The sequence below is a fragment of the Otolemur garnettii genome, unplaced genomic scaffold (assembly GCF_000181295.1).
Source record: "Otolemur garnettii isolate 467f Iridium unplaced genomic scaffold, OtoGar3 scaffold00024, whole genome shotgun sequence".
Taxonomy (NCBI): domain Eukaryota; kingdom Metazoa; phylum Chordata; class Mammalia; order Primates; family Galagidae; genus Otolemur; species Otolemur garnettii.
Window position 1 is genome coordinate 19,142,803 of NW_003852419.1, and position 14,933 is coordinate 19,157,735.

The 14,933-nt window shown below is 41.8% G+C and overlaps 1 protein-coding gene across 1 annotated transcript in view; it reads left to right on the forward strand.

The window, feature by feature from the left end:
* Nucleotides 1–13,756, forward strand: part of COMMD1 (copper metabolism domain containing 1) — a gene marked incomplete at its 5' end in the record, with an annotated part of 139,881 nt that extends 126,125 nt beyond the window's left edge. The window contains one exon of the mRNA XM_012804003.2: nucleotides 13,516–13,756. Within this exon, the coding sequence (XP_012659457.1) occupies nucleotides 13,516–13,623 (108 nt within the window). The remainder of the gene's footprint in view (nucleotides 1–13,515) is intronic.
* Between the last annotated feature and the right edge of the window lie 1,177 nt (nucleotides 13,757–14,933).

A 14,933-nucleotide genomic window follows, 5' to 3' on the forward strand; every position in this document is an offset into this window, starting at 1 on the left:
TTTTTTTTTTTTGAGATAGAGTCTCATTTCGTCACCCTCGGTAGAGTGCTGTGGAGTCACAACTCACAGCAACCTCCAGCTCTTGGGCTCAGGCAATTCTCCCACCTCAGCCTCCCAAGCAGCTGGGACTACAGGTATCCACCACAACGCCTCGCTATTTTTTGTTGCAATTTGGCTGAGGCCAGGTTTGAACCTGCCACCCTCAGTATATGGGGCTGGCACCCTACTCACTGAGCCACAAGCACTGCCTCCAGCTATTTTTTTGTTGTTGTTGCCATTGTTGTTTGGCAGGCTGGGGCTGGGTTCAAAACTGCCAGCCCCAGTGTTATGTGGCTGGCACTCTATCTGCTGAGCTATAGGCACTGAGCCTATCCTTGGTGTTTTCAACGTTTGCCCTCCTTCCATAGCTGTATTTGCTTCCTCTATGGAGGAGTCAGGGAAAATACTGCTTTCTAACTATGACTGTTTCTGCCCAATGGTACTGTTACAAATACCCTATAAAGAAACCACATTGAGGCTGGGCATGGTGGCTCACGCCTATTATCCTAGCACTTTGGGAGGCCAAGGTAGGAGGTCAGGAGTTCCAGATGAGCCTGAGTAAGAACTAGACCTAGTCTCTAGGAAAAATAGAAAAATAAGCTGGGCATGTTTGGCATACCCAACAGATACTTTGGGAGGCTAAAGCAAGAGAATCACCTAAGTACAGGAGTTTGAAGTTGCAGTAGTTATGGTGATCCCACTACACTCTAGCCAAGGTGACAGAGTGATACCTTGTCTCCAAACAAACAAACAAGAAGAAATAAGAGGGACCAAGCATGGCGGCTCAGACCTGTAATGCCAGCATTTGGGAGGCTGGGGTGGGTGGATTGCCCTGAGCTCGTAGGTTCAAGACTAGCTTGAGCCAGAGTAAGACCTTGTCTCTAAAAATAGCCAGGCATTGTGGCAGGTGCCTGTAGTCCCAGCTACCTGGGAGGCATAGGTTCAAGACTAGCCTGAGCCAGAGTAAGACCTTGTCTCTAAAAATAGCCAGGCATTGTGGCAGGGACCTGTAGTCCCAGCTACCTGGGAGGCTGAGGCAAGAGAATTGCTTGAGCCCAGGAGTTTGAGGTTGCTGTGAGCTATGATGACACGGCACTCTACAAAGGGTGACATAGTGAGACTCTGTCAAAACAAAACAAAACAAAAACAAAAATCCATGCTGAGAATGCTCTGCAATCCCAGAGTTGGTTTGATTAATATCACTTCTCTCTTGTTGCCCTGCAAGGAGTTTGTCATTCATTACTGTTCCTGTGCTCCCATTTTTATGTTAAATGTAGTAGAATGTTTCTTCATCTGAATCTGTAGATTATCAAGAACATTTTAGGAAGCTGGTGCCATTGCTTAGTTTGTGATATTCAAGCAACTCTGGATGACTCTGGGGTGTGTGTGTGTGAGGGGTGGGGGTGGGGTGTTTAAATCTTCTCTATCCTGTTCATAAAAATATACTGTAGTTTCTTTGTCAAAGTGGTTTGCAAATGACTTTGCCCTGGAATATACCTCATCAGGAATGATGAAGGGCCCAAATCTGTACTTCAAACTAAAATCAGCAACAATTTTTCTTAGCGTGCACAGCATCGTTGTCATTTGCTTTCTTTAAGATTTAAGTGAAGTGGCTCAGCGCCTATGACTCAAGTGGCTAAGGCACCAGCCACGTACACCCAAAGTGGTGGGTTCGAATCCAGCCCGGGCCCGCCAAACAACAATGACGGCTGCAACCACAAAATAGCTGGGCATTGTGGTGGGCACCTGTGGTCCCAGCTACTCGGGAGGCTGAGGCAGGAGACAGGAGCTGAGGCAGGAGAGGTTGCTGTGAGCTGTGATGACACGGCACTCCACCAGGGGGACAGCTGGAGGCTCCTGTCTCAAAAAAAATAAAAAAATAAAAAAATAAGTGAAGTGCCGGGTGCTGTGGCTGATGCCTGTAATCCCAGAATTTGGGAGGCCAAAGTGGGCTGATTGCCTGAGCTCATGAGTTCAAGACCACCCTGAGCTAGAGCAAGACCCCATCTCTAAAAAATAGCCAGGAGTTGCGGCGAGTGCCTGTAGCCCCAGCTACTCAGGAGACTGAGGCAAGAGAATCACTTAAGCCCAAGAGTTAGAGGTTGCTATGAGCTATGATGCCAGGACACTCTACCAGGAATGACAAGGTAAGACTCTGTCTCAGAAAAAAAAAAAAAAAAAGATTTAAGTGAAGTGTCTTCCTCCTTCAGTGTGATTTGCCATTCAGCAGTTGTTTCTCAGGCACTCTGTCCATTGTCATATGGGAACTAATTCTACTTAGCCAAAAATTAGAATGATTTCCTGTAGATCAAATCAGAACACTTAACAGTAGTTTTTAATCCAGGTATTTTTCAGCCAATTTTTTTCAAAATACAGAAAATCTTAATAGCAAAACATTAAATCCTACTGAAAATGACAAGTTATAAAATGAACTGGCTACATGAAGTTTTGAGAAAACATAAAAATTAGCCATGACTGGCTCAGCACCTGTAGCTCAGCGGTTAGGGCCACCAGCCACATGCACCAACGGGGCTGGTGGGTTCGAACCTGGACTGGGCCTGCCAAACAACAATGACAACTACAAGAAAAATAGCCAGGCATTGTGGCAGGTGCCTTGTAGTCCCAGCTACTTGGGAGGCTGAGGCAAGGAATCGCTTAAGCCCAAGAGTTGGAGGTTGCTGTGAGCTGTGACAACACAGCACTTTACCAAGGGCAACATAGTGAGACTCTATCTTAAAAAAAAAGAAAGAAAGAAAGAAAGAAAAAATTAGCCATGACTTAATTATATTAAGCTTTATTAAGCTTTTCTCCTTTTTTCTTTTTTGAGAAAGAGTCTCATTCTGTTGCCTAGGCTAGAGTGCCATAGCTGGTACATCCTAGCTCACAGTAGCCTCAAACTCCTGGGCTTAAGTAATCCTCCTGCCTCAGCCTCCCCAGTAGCTGGGACTACAGGCACTGGCCACAATGCCCAGGTAATTTTTTAATTTTTAGTAAAGACAGGGTCTTGCTGTCGCTCAGGCTGGTCTCGAACTCCTGATCTCAAGGAATCCTCTCTCCTACCTCGGCCCCCCAGAGTTCTAGGATTACAGGCTATGAGCCAACACCCTGGCCAACTTATTTTACAGTGATTGATTGATCAATTTTTGAGGTAGTCTCATTTCCTTGGCCCTGGTAGAGTCCTGTGGCATCATAGCTCACAGCAACCTCAAACTCTTGGGCTTAAGTAATCTTCTTGCCTCAGCCTCCCAAGTAGCTAGGACTACAGGTGCCCATCATAACCATCTATTTTTTTTATTGTAGTTGTCATTGTTATTTGGTGGGCCCAGGCTGGATTTGAATCCACCAGCTCCAGTGTATGTGGCTGGCGCCCTAGATGCTTGAGCTACAGTGCCGAGCCAGCTGATTTAATTGTATGCAGCTTTTAATGTTTAGCTAAGTTTTATTTTTGTTGGATGTTTCTAAAAAATCTCTTTGTAAATGCTTAAATCCTGGCGCTTATGTAAATCAATAAGAAGTCAGGTATTCCCATTCTACCCTTTTGAATGTACACTATGTTAACTAAAAAAATTAATAATGAGGTTTATGCTTTGGAAAAAGGAGAACTTTATTTTTCATAAAGGGTTTGGGACAATTCTAAGAGGTTGGGAAGCTAGTTCAAAGGATGGACAAAAGGAACAAGATTTTATATTAAAGTGGTCAAAATACATATTCAATAAGCTATAGGAGGAGTCATAAATATCAATAAAGGGAAATTATGCATTTATAATTGTTTTTTGTCTCTCTCATCCCACCATGGTAAGGAACTCAGTTTTGTTTTTTTTTTTTAAATACATTTTATTCTTTATTTTTTTTGGCCAGGGCTGAGTTTCAACCTGCCATCTATGGCATATGGGACCGGTACCCTACCCTTTTGAACCACAGCTGCCACCCCAGGAACTCAGTTTTAAGGTATCCCTTAGCCAAGAGGGTTCTATTCAGTTAGCAGAGGGCTTAGGATTTTATTTTTAGTTCACAACTAATTGGGTTTGAAAATGTCCAAACTCAAAAGTCAGATGTGGATATTAGGGGGTATTGGTTGAATCAAAAAGCTGAGAATGAGTTCGGCCCCCGTAGCTCAGTGAGTAGGTCGCCAGCCACATACACCAAAGGTGGCGGGTTTGAGCCCGGCCCAGGCCTGCTGAACAATAATGATGACGATTGCAACCAGAAAATAGCTGGGCATTGTGGCAGGCGCCTATAGGCCCAGCTACTCAGGAGGCTGAGGCAAGAAAATCGCTTAAGCCCAGGAGTTTTTTGTTGTTGTTGTTGCAGAGAGTTGCTACACAGCACGGGTTTGAACCCCACCACCTCCCGGTACATGGCTGTCACCCTACTCCTTGAGCCACAGGCACCACCCTTAAGCCCAGGAGTTTGAGGTTGCTGTGAACTATGAATGCACAGCTCTCTACTGAGGGCAACATAGCGAGTGTCTGTCTCAAAAAAAAAAAAAAAAAAAAAAAACTGAAAATTCTGGGCTTCATGTAATTGGGGCAAGTCTCTGGGTTTCTTATGTTTTTTTTAATAGTAATATGAAAGTCGATGGCACCCCTACTTGTATCATCATCCACTGACCTGTAATAGGGAGCAGCATGTATATGAAGCTGCTTTAAAGTGTGAAACATAAATGTCTTAATCCTGTAATTGGGTTTTTATGGTGAAGGCTATGTTGCTTAGTAGGATGTAAGCATTCCAGTTTGTACAAATAAGCAACACATTGAATCCCATAATGGCATAAATGTATTTATGATCTATGTATGAATGACTTAATAAAAAAAATAAATAAAATAAAATCTCTGGGGGAAAAGGAATAGTGATAATCTTGGTCTAGTATTATGTAATTTAGCCAATGAAAGCACCACTCATTCTTGCAAGATCAAAACTATTTTCTCCTTTTCAAAACATGTCAGGGTTGCCTAGAGTGTGTTCCTCCACACACTGGCAGGACAAGCATATCTAATTTTCTTCTAAATTATGACTCTAGCTTTTTTCCAGGCAAGGACTCTAAACCGAAAGAAGAATATCAGGGTCCATTTCTTTGCATAGTCCCACCTTCCCTCTTCCTAGAAACTCAGACAACTTTGAGTGGACAGAGTTCTTGGAATCTCATTGCCTTCTTAGCTCACAGGCCCTGAGCCTGCAGATTAAAATGAAAGCACAGCAGGAGGAGCCTGTGTGTGTGCGTGTGTGCGTGTGTGCGTGCGTGCGTGTGTGTGTGTGTGTGTTATATAAATTCAACCTTTGGTTTTTATTATGATTATCTTGCTAATGCACCCTTTGTAAGGTTCCCTGGGGTTTTCTGATGCCTAGCAGCCTTGGTGATTGAGTGATTAGGGCACAGAAGCCAGGCATGGTGGCTCATGCCTATAATCCCAACTACTCCTGAGCTCATGAGGCTAAGGTGGGAGGATTGCTTAAGCCAGAGAGTTTGGGACTAGCCTGAGCAACACAAGGAGACCTTGTCTCAAACAAAACAAAACAAAACAAAACAAAAAACCAGTCACACAGACATTGAGGGCATAGGTCATGGGATCTGAGTAACTGAAAATAAAATATTTTCACCTTGGATCTGCGTGTGTCTCTGATAGGGGTTATGAGGTAAGGTGAGGGGTTTGCCTTTGGTGTGCTTTATGTCTTGTGCCCTACACCTCCCATCCCTACCCCAATCCATCTTAATGCTTTAATGCAGGCTACTCAGTTCTTTCTTTCTGGGAGAAAATAGATCTCCTGATTTTTCAGTAATGGAAAAGTGTTAATGACTTTTTGTATTACCTCTCCTTGGGGTATTTATGTTTTAAAGACATCATCTAGGCTGAAGGCAGTAGTCCTGGTCACTGAATATGGGAAATATTTGGGAATAAGAACATCTTTCTACCTTAAATTGAAACTTTCTAGCTTTAAGCACCTTTCTAGCTTAAAGGATTTTCAAAAGTAGTTGTGGGAAGTCATGGTTAAAGTTCCTTTCTCTCAATAACTCTAATCTCGTTTTTTTGTTTTTGAGACAGTCTCAGTTTGTCACCCTTGGTAGAGTGTCATGGTGTCATAGCTCAACAGCAACCTCAAACCCTTGGGTTCAAACAATTCTCTTGCCTCAGCCTCCTGAGTAGCTGGGACTACAGGCACCTACCACAACACCCAGCTGTTTTTAGAGATGGGGTCTCACTCTTGCTCAGGCTGGTCTCAAACCTGTGAGCTCAAGCAATCCAGCCTTGGCCTCCCAGAGTGCTAGAATTACAGGCATGAACACCAAGCCTGGCCTTTTAATCTTCTTTTCTATAGAACCTTTAGTAGAGCATCAGAGCTGCTGTGATATGGTCAGATTAACCAGTTTAAATTCACTTCTTTTTTCTATTTCTTGGAAATATCTAAAGATGAGCCAATAAAGGAAGGGAAGGAGAAGCAGCAAAGACCCAGATATTGGAGTAGATTTCTGAATAATTAAGATCTTGTGTGTTATTACTTTACAGTGTTGCCATTTTATATCATACTATGTGTGTTACTTAGAAGATTGAATTTAGGTGCCTTAGGCTTGTTAATGGTAACTCACATTAGTGGTAGATCTGAAATGTCTTTCTTTTTTGATCTGAAATTTCTTAAATATCTAATGTATCTAACTCCCTTGAGTTTCAAAAAAAATTATTTAAAATTCGTGTTTCCTATAAAGTTTATTTTATCTTATTTTTTTGAGACAGAGTATCAAGCTGTCACCCTAGGTAGAGTGCCATGGCATCACAGCTCACAGCAACCGCACACTCTCGGGCTTAAGCAATTCTCTTGCCTCAGCCTCCCAAGTACTGGGACTATCGGTGCCCCCCGCAACACCCGGCTATTTTTGTTGTTGTTGTTGTAATTGTCATTGTCATTTTAACTGACGCAGGCCAGGTTCGAACCTGCCAGCCTTGATGTATGTGGCTGGTGTCCTACTCACTGAGCTATAGGCGTTGCTGTATAAAGTTTATTTTTAATAGGAGTGGGGGCTTTTCAATTTTTTGAACATTCTAACTGGTGTTATCAGGTTGTCCTCACAAAAGTTCTTTGAAATGCCTAAATGACATCTTCAGACAAATCAGGAATTGTCCAGTGATTATTAATACTTTCAACTACACTGCTAATACTCAGCCCTGGTCTTGGAGATTGCAAGCATGTGGATAAACTCTTCCTCTAGCAGCTGCTCTGGCTGTGAACGCACCTAGTTTGTGCTAACACTGCTATGTTCGTGTATTAAGAGTGAATCCTGTTGGAGATCCTGTCCTCCTCCCACAAAGCTCTTAGCACAACATGGATGCCTACTGAATGTGGGGGTCAGTCATTTTAATTGAGTTCCCAGTCACTGAGCTGCAGTCTTGGGGATTTCAGTTCTTTTCACCCTCAGGAGGATGACTTGCCTGTGATGCAGTGATTTTTTGATGTGATGGTATTTCCCCTCTTTTGGAAAATTGGGTCCTGCTCTTTACATAGTAGGCGTTGGACTTGTTGGCTTCTGTGTTTGAAATGAGATGGGTAAGCACTCATGGAGCCAGAGAGAGAAATGAAATAAGAATTGGGGATAAAAATAGCCTGAAGAAGGACTTCAGTGGTATTTGTTACTTAAAATGTTTGTTGAAGGATAAAGAAAAAAGATTATAAATCACAAGTTTTCTTTGTGTCTAAGTGTTATTTTGAGATATAGCATAAGCTATCTGTTGCCTTAGATATAGGGTATAAGAACAGTTTATAAACATGAAGCCTTGTTTCTGTTATCAAGGACCTTTGGTACAAATTCTTTATGAAATCTCATCTTCGTCGTCACTGTTGATGTTCTTCCTCCTCCTCCTTGTCCGCCTGCCTCGCTGCCTTCGTTCCCTCTTTCCTTCCTATATCCTTCTACTATCAAAGTGCTATTATATAAGATTTCAATATCAAATGATAATAGAAAAAATCAAATATATTTTCTGGTTCATCCTGTTATTTGTCACTTGGAAGGCAGACTTCCTACCAACATAGGCATGATGGAAATCCTTGCTCTGCTTATCTTTGGAGTCTGTGTCTGATGATTCTGTACTCTGGCATTCTTAAGAGACTCAGCTGTGTGTGTGTGCAGTTGGTTATGCAAACCAGAAGATAGCAACCAGTAAATGAAGTAGGAAATGAAGAAATGGCACCTCCACATAGAAAATACTGGCAATATCAAGTTTGGGGACTAGTATCATAAACTTTCTCTCCTCTTGCATAAACACAGCTACTCATATAAACTGGGGAACAAGTGAGTAACATACCCTTTAGAAAACAGCCTCCATGGAATAAGGCAGAAAAGGGTAGAAATGGATAGAAAAGGGAAAATGGAGAGTAATTAGCACAGCTTTCAGAGAACTGCAGATTTTTTTTTTTTTTTTGAGACAGAGCCTCAAGCTGTCCCCTTGGGTAGAGTGCTGTGGCATCATAGCTCACAGCAATCTCCAACTCCTGGGCTCAAGCAAGTCTCCTGCCTCAGCCTCCCAAGTAGCTGGGACCACAGGCGCCCGCCACAACGCCTGGCTATTTTTTGGTTGCAGCGTCATTGTTGTTTGGCAGGCCTGGGCTGGATTTGAACCTGCCACCTTAGGTGTATGTGGCTGGTGCCTTAGCCACTTGAGCCACAGGCACCAAGCCAGAGAACTACAAAATTTTAATTTTGAATAGATGGTTCCTTGGGAAGGAACTTGGATGATCTTTTACTTTAAAGAAGGTATTTCTAGGATTCAAGGTCTCCTGAAGTAGTTAAGGAGCAGTATCAGTGATGATGGTGAGAAAGACACAGTAAGTGAGGGCTGCGAGGTGACCACGTGTTTATTTATGAAGATGTTTTGAATTTCTCTGGCAAACAATGCTTGAAGCTACTGGGTACCTTATTATCCTTATTATATAATTGCTCTTCAGGAAGCCATTGCCAGTTTTGACCTCTGCCACATGTTCTCTCTCTCTCTCCTAAATTTTTTTCTTTTTCTTTTTCTTTTTTTTTGAGACAGTCTTACTATGTCACCCTTGAGACACCCTTGAGAGTGCCATGGAGTCACAATTCACAGCAACCTCCAACTCTTGGGTTTAAGCAGTTCTCTTGCCTCAGCCTCCCAAGTAGCTGAGACTAAGGTGCCTGCCACAATGCCTGGCTATCTTTAGAGACGAAGTCTTGCTCTAGATCAGGCTGGCTCCAACCTGTGCGCTCAGGCAATCCACCTACCTCAGCCTCCCAAGTGCTGGGATTACAGGCATGAGCCACCCCACCCAGCTACTTTGTCATTTTTTAAAGAAACCATAATACATGAGAGCCAACATTGCCGATGTTGTATTTAGTGCTAACTATGATTAACATAAAGTGGGGACAAAATTTATTATGACAGTTTTGCATGGGAAATAATGTAGAAAATAGATTATAGGATTTTTGTTTTATATTGAATTTGTTCTAAATGCTTCCACTTAAGTATTTATTAAGTCATAAATCTTTTTTATTTTCTAATTTTAGCATTTTATCACTATAGTTGCAGAAGAATTGCTCAGGATATGTATATAGGCCCAGAGAAGGAGGTCAATAAATGGATGCATTATGCACAAAGAGGTTTTGACATATAGATGGATTAATCAAACGTTTGCTAAGCAGCAGCCTTTTCCTTTACTGAAAAGAAGCAAGTTCTAACTCTTGACTCAGATACTTTAATACAGGCATTTTAGTCTTGTCATCTCTTATTATTATTGCAGCAAAGGAAAGGCCTAGATAAGGAAAAGCAACTTGGCTTGGAGCCTGCAGCATGGTGGTTATGGTGCTAGCCACATACACTAAGGCTGGTGAGTTCGAATCCAGCCCAGGCCAGCTAAAAAAAACAATGACAACTGCAACAAAAATAGCCGGCACTGTGGTGGGTGCCTGTAGTCCCAGCTACTCGGAAGGCTGAGGCAAGAGAATCACCTAAGCCTAGGAGTTGGAGGTTGCTGTGAGCTGTGTGATACCACGGCACTCTACCGTCACGGCACTCTGCCAAGGGTGATAAAGTGAGACTCTGTCTCTACAAAAAGAAAAAAGAAAAAGAATGGAAGAAAAAGTATCCAATGTACTCAGTCCTAGTATGAAACCAATTTATAGCTTTCATATGAAAGCTATAACCCAACTATAGCCCAAGAAGAAGAGATAAGAGGAGAGGGAGGGGAGGGGAGGGGGGAGGATGGGTGGAGGCAGGTAATTGGTGGGATCACACCTACGGTGCATTTTACAAGGGTACATGTTAAATTTAGTAAGTGTAGAATATAAATGTCTTAACACAATAACTAAGAAAATACCATGAAGGCTATGTTAACCAGTTTGATGAAAATATTACAAATGGTATATAAAACCAGCACATTGTACCCCATGATTGCATAATGTATACAGCTATGATTTAATAAAAAATAAAAAAAGGAAAAAAAAGTTTGTACTCTCTTTATCTAGTGTTTGTCTTTACTTAAAAATAAACTGAGATTCGGCTTGGTGCCTGTGGCTCAAGTGGCTAAGACACCAGCCACATACACTTGAGCTGGTGGGTTCGAATCTAGCCTGGGCCACCAAACAACATACTAGTTATTAGACCATTGTTTCCAAGGCCAACTGTCAAAAGGTGGGTTTTGTTTGTTTGTTTGTTGTTGTTTTTTGAGACAGAGTCTCACTAGGTAGCCCTCAATTGAGTGCTGTGGTGTCACAGCTCTCAGCAACCTCAAACTCTTGGGCTTAAGAAATTCTCTTGCCTCAGCCTCCCAAGTAGCTGGGACTACAGGCACCCGCCACAACACCCGGCATTTTTTTGTTGTAGTTGTCATTGTTGTTTGGCAGGCCTGGGCCAGGTTTGAACCCTCCAGCCCCGGTGTATGGGGCCGGTTCCCTGCCCACTGAGCTATAGGCACTGAGCCATGTCCAAAGGTGTTTTAAAGTCAAGCTTAAGGTCTCAGTAAAAACAGAGAACAGGAGCTTTCAAATCAGAGAACTGTTTTTAATTTTGCCAACTCAATTTCCTAATTTGCCATAGATTTGTTTTTCTTCCCAAAAGGAGATAACCCTTCTTAGAGTTTGAATACTGAGAGCTTCCATTACTCATGGTCTTTCTTTATTTAAACTTGGTTTTGCCTTGGACTAAAGGGAAACTTGGCAGAGTTTCTAAACTTACATATGAGATTATACTTTTATTCTACCCAAACACATGTGTAAAGACAGGGTTCCTTCAGGTAGGGAAAATTGCCTGCCTTCTCTTTGGAAGCCTTTCATCCAAGGGTCTCCTTCTTTTCCTCTGTGCTCCTTTCTCCTGGGGGGATATTCAGTGCCATCAGTATAGACTTAGCTCAGTAGCTTAGCAGGAGCACAGATAAATTTCCAAAATCAACTCTTCAGTGTTCTAGCTGATAGCAGAATGACTCCCTCCCTCTGAGGAGGCCTGTTGGTCTTCCTTTATCTGCCACTTTGAGGATGGGGTAGGAAATAGCCGTAGTATTGTAGGGGAGGAAAACTTTTCCTCACTCTCTTAGGTTTATAGATGAGGCCAACAAATTAAGAAAAGATTCCCAGCAGAAAAATTTATAAAGTTCATAAATGTTAATATTTTTAATTTTGCACACACAAGGGCTTCACAGAAAAAAAGTAAAAATCCAAAGAGGCAGTTAGACTTGGAAGCTTGATATCATCTTAACGAAGGGAGATAAATTGTGGAGAAGTGACTAGATAAAGGGTACAGGGGTAGGGTTCCCGGAAGTGGTAAATTAGGGGAAGGTAAATACTGTATGTGGGGAAATTTATGCTAGATAGGGGTTCTTTTAGGAAGGTTTATTTGTGCAAACTCACCTTGGTGCCAATGAAGGCCATAAAACTGACTTATGGCAGTTCTCAATATTTAGAAGTTTCTGCTTAAGTCAGATAAGGAAAGCTCCAAGAATACTTCTTTCTCCATCTGTTGCTTCTCAGTTGCCTTCAGGTCAAAATAATCTATACGCCAAAGTGGCCTATTTAGGTATGGTATATTCAGATCCCTTTCCGTACATAGAAAGAAAAATGTAGAGAGAAAACTTTGACTGGGTGACTCTGCCATCAACAAACACAGGGGGCATTAGGCATAACATCTAGCATGCCTAAGTCCTCAATTTCATTATCTAGAAGGCAAGTGGATCATGTACCCTCCAAAGATTCATAGTGCTCTAAAAATACTTGGTTTGTATTCTTAAGGATCTTGAATGTAGTCACTCTTAACTTATAATTTGCCCTTGTCACTCAAGACAGTGTAAACCTAAGGTTTATCCATTGTACATGAAATTCTAGTTACCATACTTTAAAGATTTTTGGTAACTAGGTTTTTAGGAGCACACCACCGCATCTGTTTGGTGTTTGTTTGTTTGTTTGTTTTTCTATATTTTATAGAGGCAAGGTCTCCCCATGTTGCCCAGGCTAGTCTTAAACTGCTGGCCTCAAGTGATCCCCTCACCTTGTCCTTTCAAAATTATAGGATTATGAGTATGAGCTTCTGATTTTTTTTTTTTGAAGTTTTTGGCTGGGGCCAAGTATGAACCCACCTGTCACCTCTGGTATATGGGACCGGCGCCCTACTCCTTGAGCCATAGGCGCTGCCCTGATTTTTTTTTTAATACTGGTTAACGTCTTTCTGCCTCAGAGTCCTTGTCTATAAAATAGCAATACTTAAGTATTTATCTTAAAAATTATTTTAAGATCAAATGAGATAATAGATGGGAAGAACTTCTCATGTTCATGAGAACACCCAACATTAGCATACCTCTATATCATTTATGAAATACCAGTATGGAAACAGGTTCATTTAGGGCAGCGGTTCTCAACCTGTGGGTTGCGACTCACAGGAACTGTATTAAAGGGTTATGGCATTAGGAAGGTTGAGAACCACTGATTTAGGGTATTTTGTGGATTTCCTTTGCTATGTAAAATATTACTTAGATCAGCGATTCTCAACCTGTGGGTCACAACCCCTTTGTAACATATCAGATATTTACATTATGATTCATAACAATAGCAAAATTACCATTATGAAGTAGCAATGAAAATAATTTTATGATTGGGGGTCAATACAATATGAGGAACTATACTAAAGGGTTACGGCGTTAGGAGGCATTAGGAAGGTTGAGAACCACTGCCTTAGATCAGTTGTCCTCAAACTATGGCCCACAAGCCTCATGTGGCCTGCCTAGGAAATTTATCTGGCCTGCCAGATGTTTTTGCCGCTGCTGCCTGTCCTGCTTAGCAGCTGACTCATCCCAGGGCCTGCCGTCCAGCCCTCCAATGGTCTGAGGGACAGTGAACTGGCCCCCTGTTTAAAAAGTTTGAGGACCCCTGAATAAGATCTGATTGGGTTTGTTGGACTGGGACCCAAGGCCTTTCAATCTTGGTCATGGCAGATAACCTTAGCTATCTTGGGAGTCCTCTCTAAAACATCTTTTTGTCTTTTCCAGGAATCTGAATTTCTGTGTTTGGAATGTGATGAGGTCAAGGTTAACCAAATCCTGAAGAAGCTCTCAGAAGTAGAAGAAAGTATCAACACACTGATGCAGCCAGCCTAACTGTAAATGATGTAGGAAGTAGTTGGCATTGTAGAAACAATGTATTGATGATTCCTCCCCCACTGACCTTTTAAAAAAATATTCCTGTTCCTCCATTGATATTAAATACTCGAAAGCAATCTTGTCTGCCTCTGCTCGTGGAGATTTCTTTCTCTCTCTCTCTTTCATTTATTTCATTTACTCTTATAGTTTGTTCTAGTGCAGAGGTTCTCAGAATTCAGCATGAATAAAGGTTAAAAGGGATGAAAGCATTTAAAAAAAAAAAAAAAAGCAGGTTTCCAGGGCCCTATCCATAGAGACTTGGTTCCAGTAGGACTGGGGTAGGTGGGATTAACTTTTGAACCCTTGCCATGATGGTTTGTTCTGAGTGAGATTTTAGAAATTTATACATGATAAATCATGCAAGAATTAGAAAAGGAAAGGGTGCGGGGGACATTTTAGTCATGCAAATATAGGGCTGACCAAGTACCGTGTGTCCTGAGCTGAGCCATGGAGGAGCCTGCCTAACCTAGAAAGGAAATACCTGACCCTGGTACAACTTGAGATGCTTCTGGCATTTGTATTAGTTCTGCCTTAATCTGGGTGTCTGGTTTGATCTGTACTACTGAGGGAGTTGGGCTTTTCTGGAACCCTGGAACTAAAATGGCCTTGTAACAAAGAGACGCCCTTCGCTCAACTCAAATCAGAATTAGGGAGAGGGGAAAATGCCAAGGTGATTCTTTTACCTTAGAAAATTTTACATGACTCATCAAATAAAACCTCTTTCAGAAATTTCTTCAAGAAGAGCTAGTATAGGATCAGCACCTGTAGCTCAACAGGGCGCCAGCCACATACAATGGAGCTGGTGGGTTCAAATCTGGCCTGGGCCTGCCAAACGGTCCCAGCTACTTGGGAGGCTAAGGCAAGAGAATCACTTAAGCCCAAGAGTTTGAGGTTGCTGTGAGCTGTGATATCACAGCACTCTACCAAGGGTGACATAGTGAGACTCTGTCTCAAAAAAAAAAAAAGAAGAGCTAGTACAATAAAAACTAGGTTCTAGTAGAGAAGTTACCAAACACCCAAGAGTATGCCATTCAAAAGGAAAAGACTGTCACCCTATATATTGAGACAAGGGTCCTTGGTAAACAGGTTTTATCATCTGATACTGAAAATATTTAGAAACTTCAGTTGCTTTTAGGATGTAATATGTTTAAAAAACATTCTCTTGATCTGTGGTTATAGCATATCTCAGTTCTTTTTTTTTTTTTTTTTTTTTTTTTTGAGACAGTCTCAAGCTATCACCCTTTTAAAGTGTCACAGCTCACAGCAAC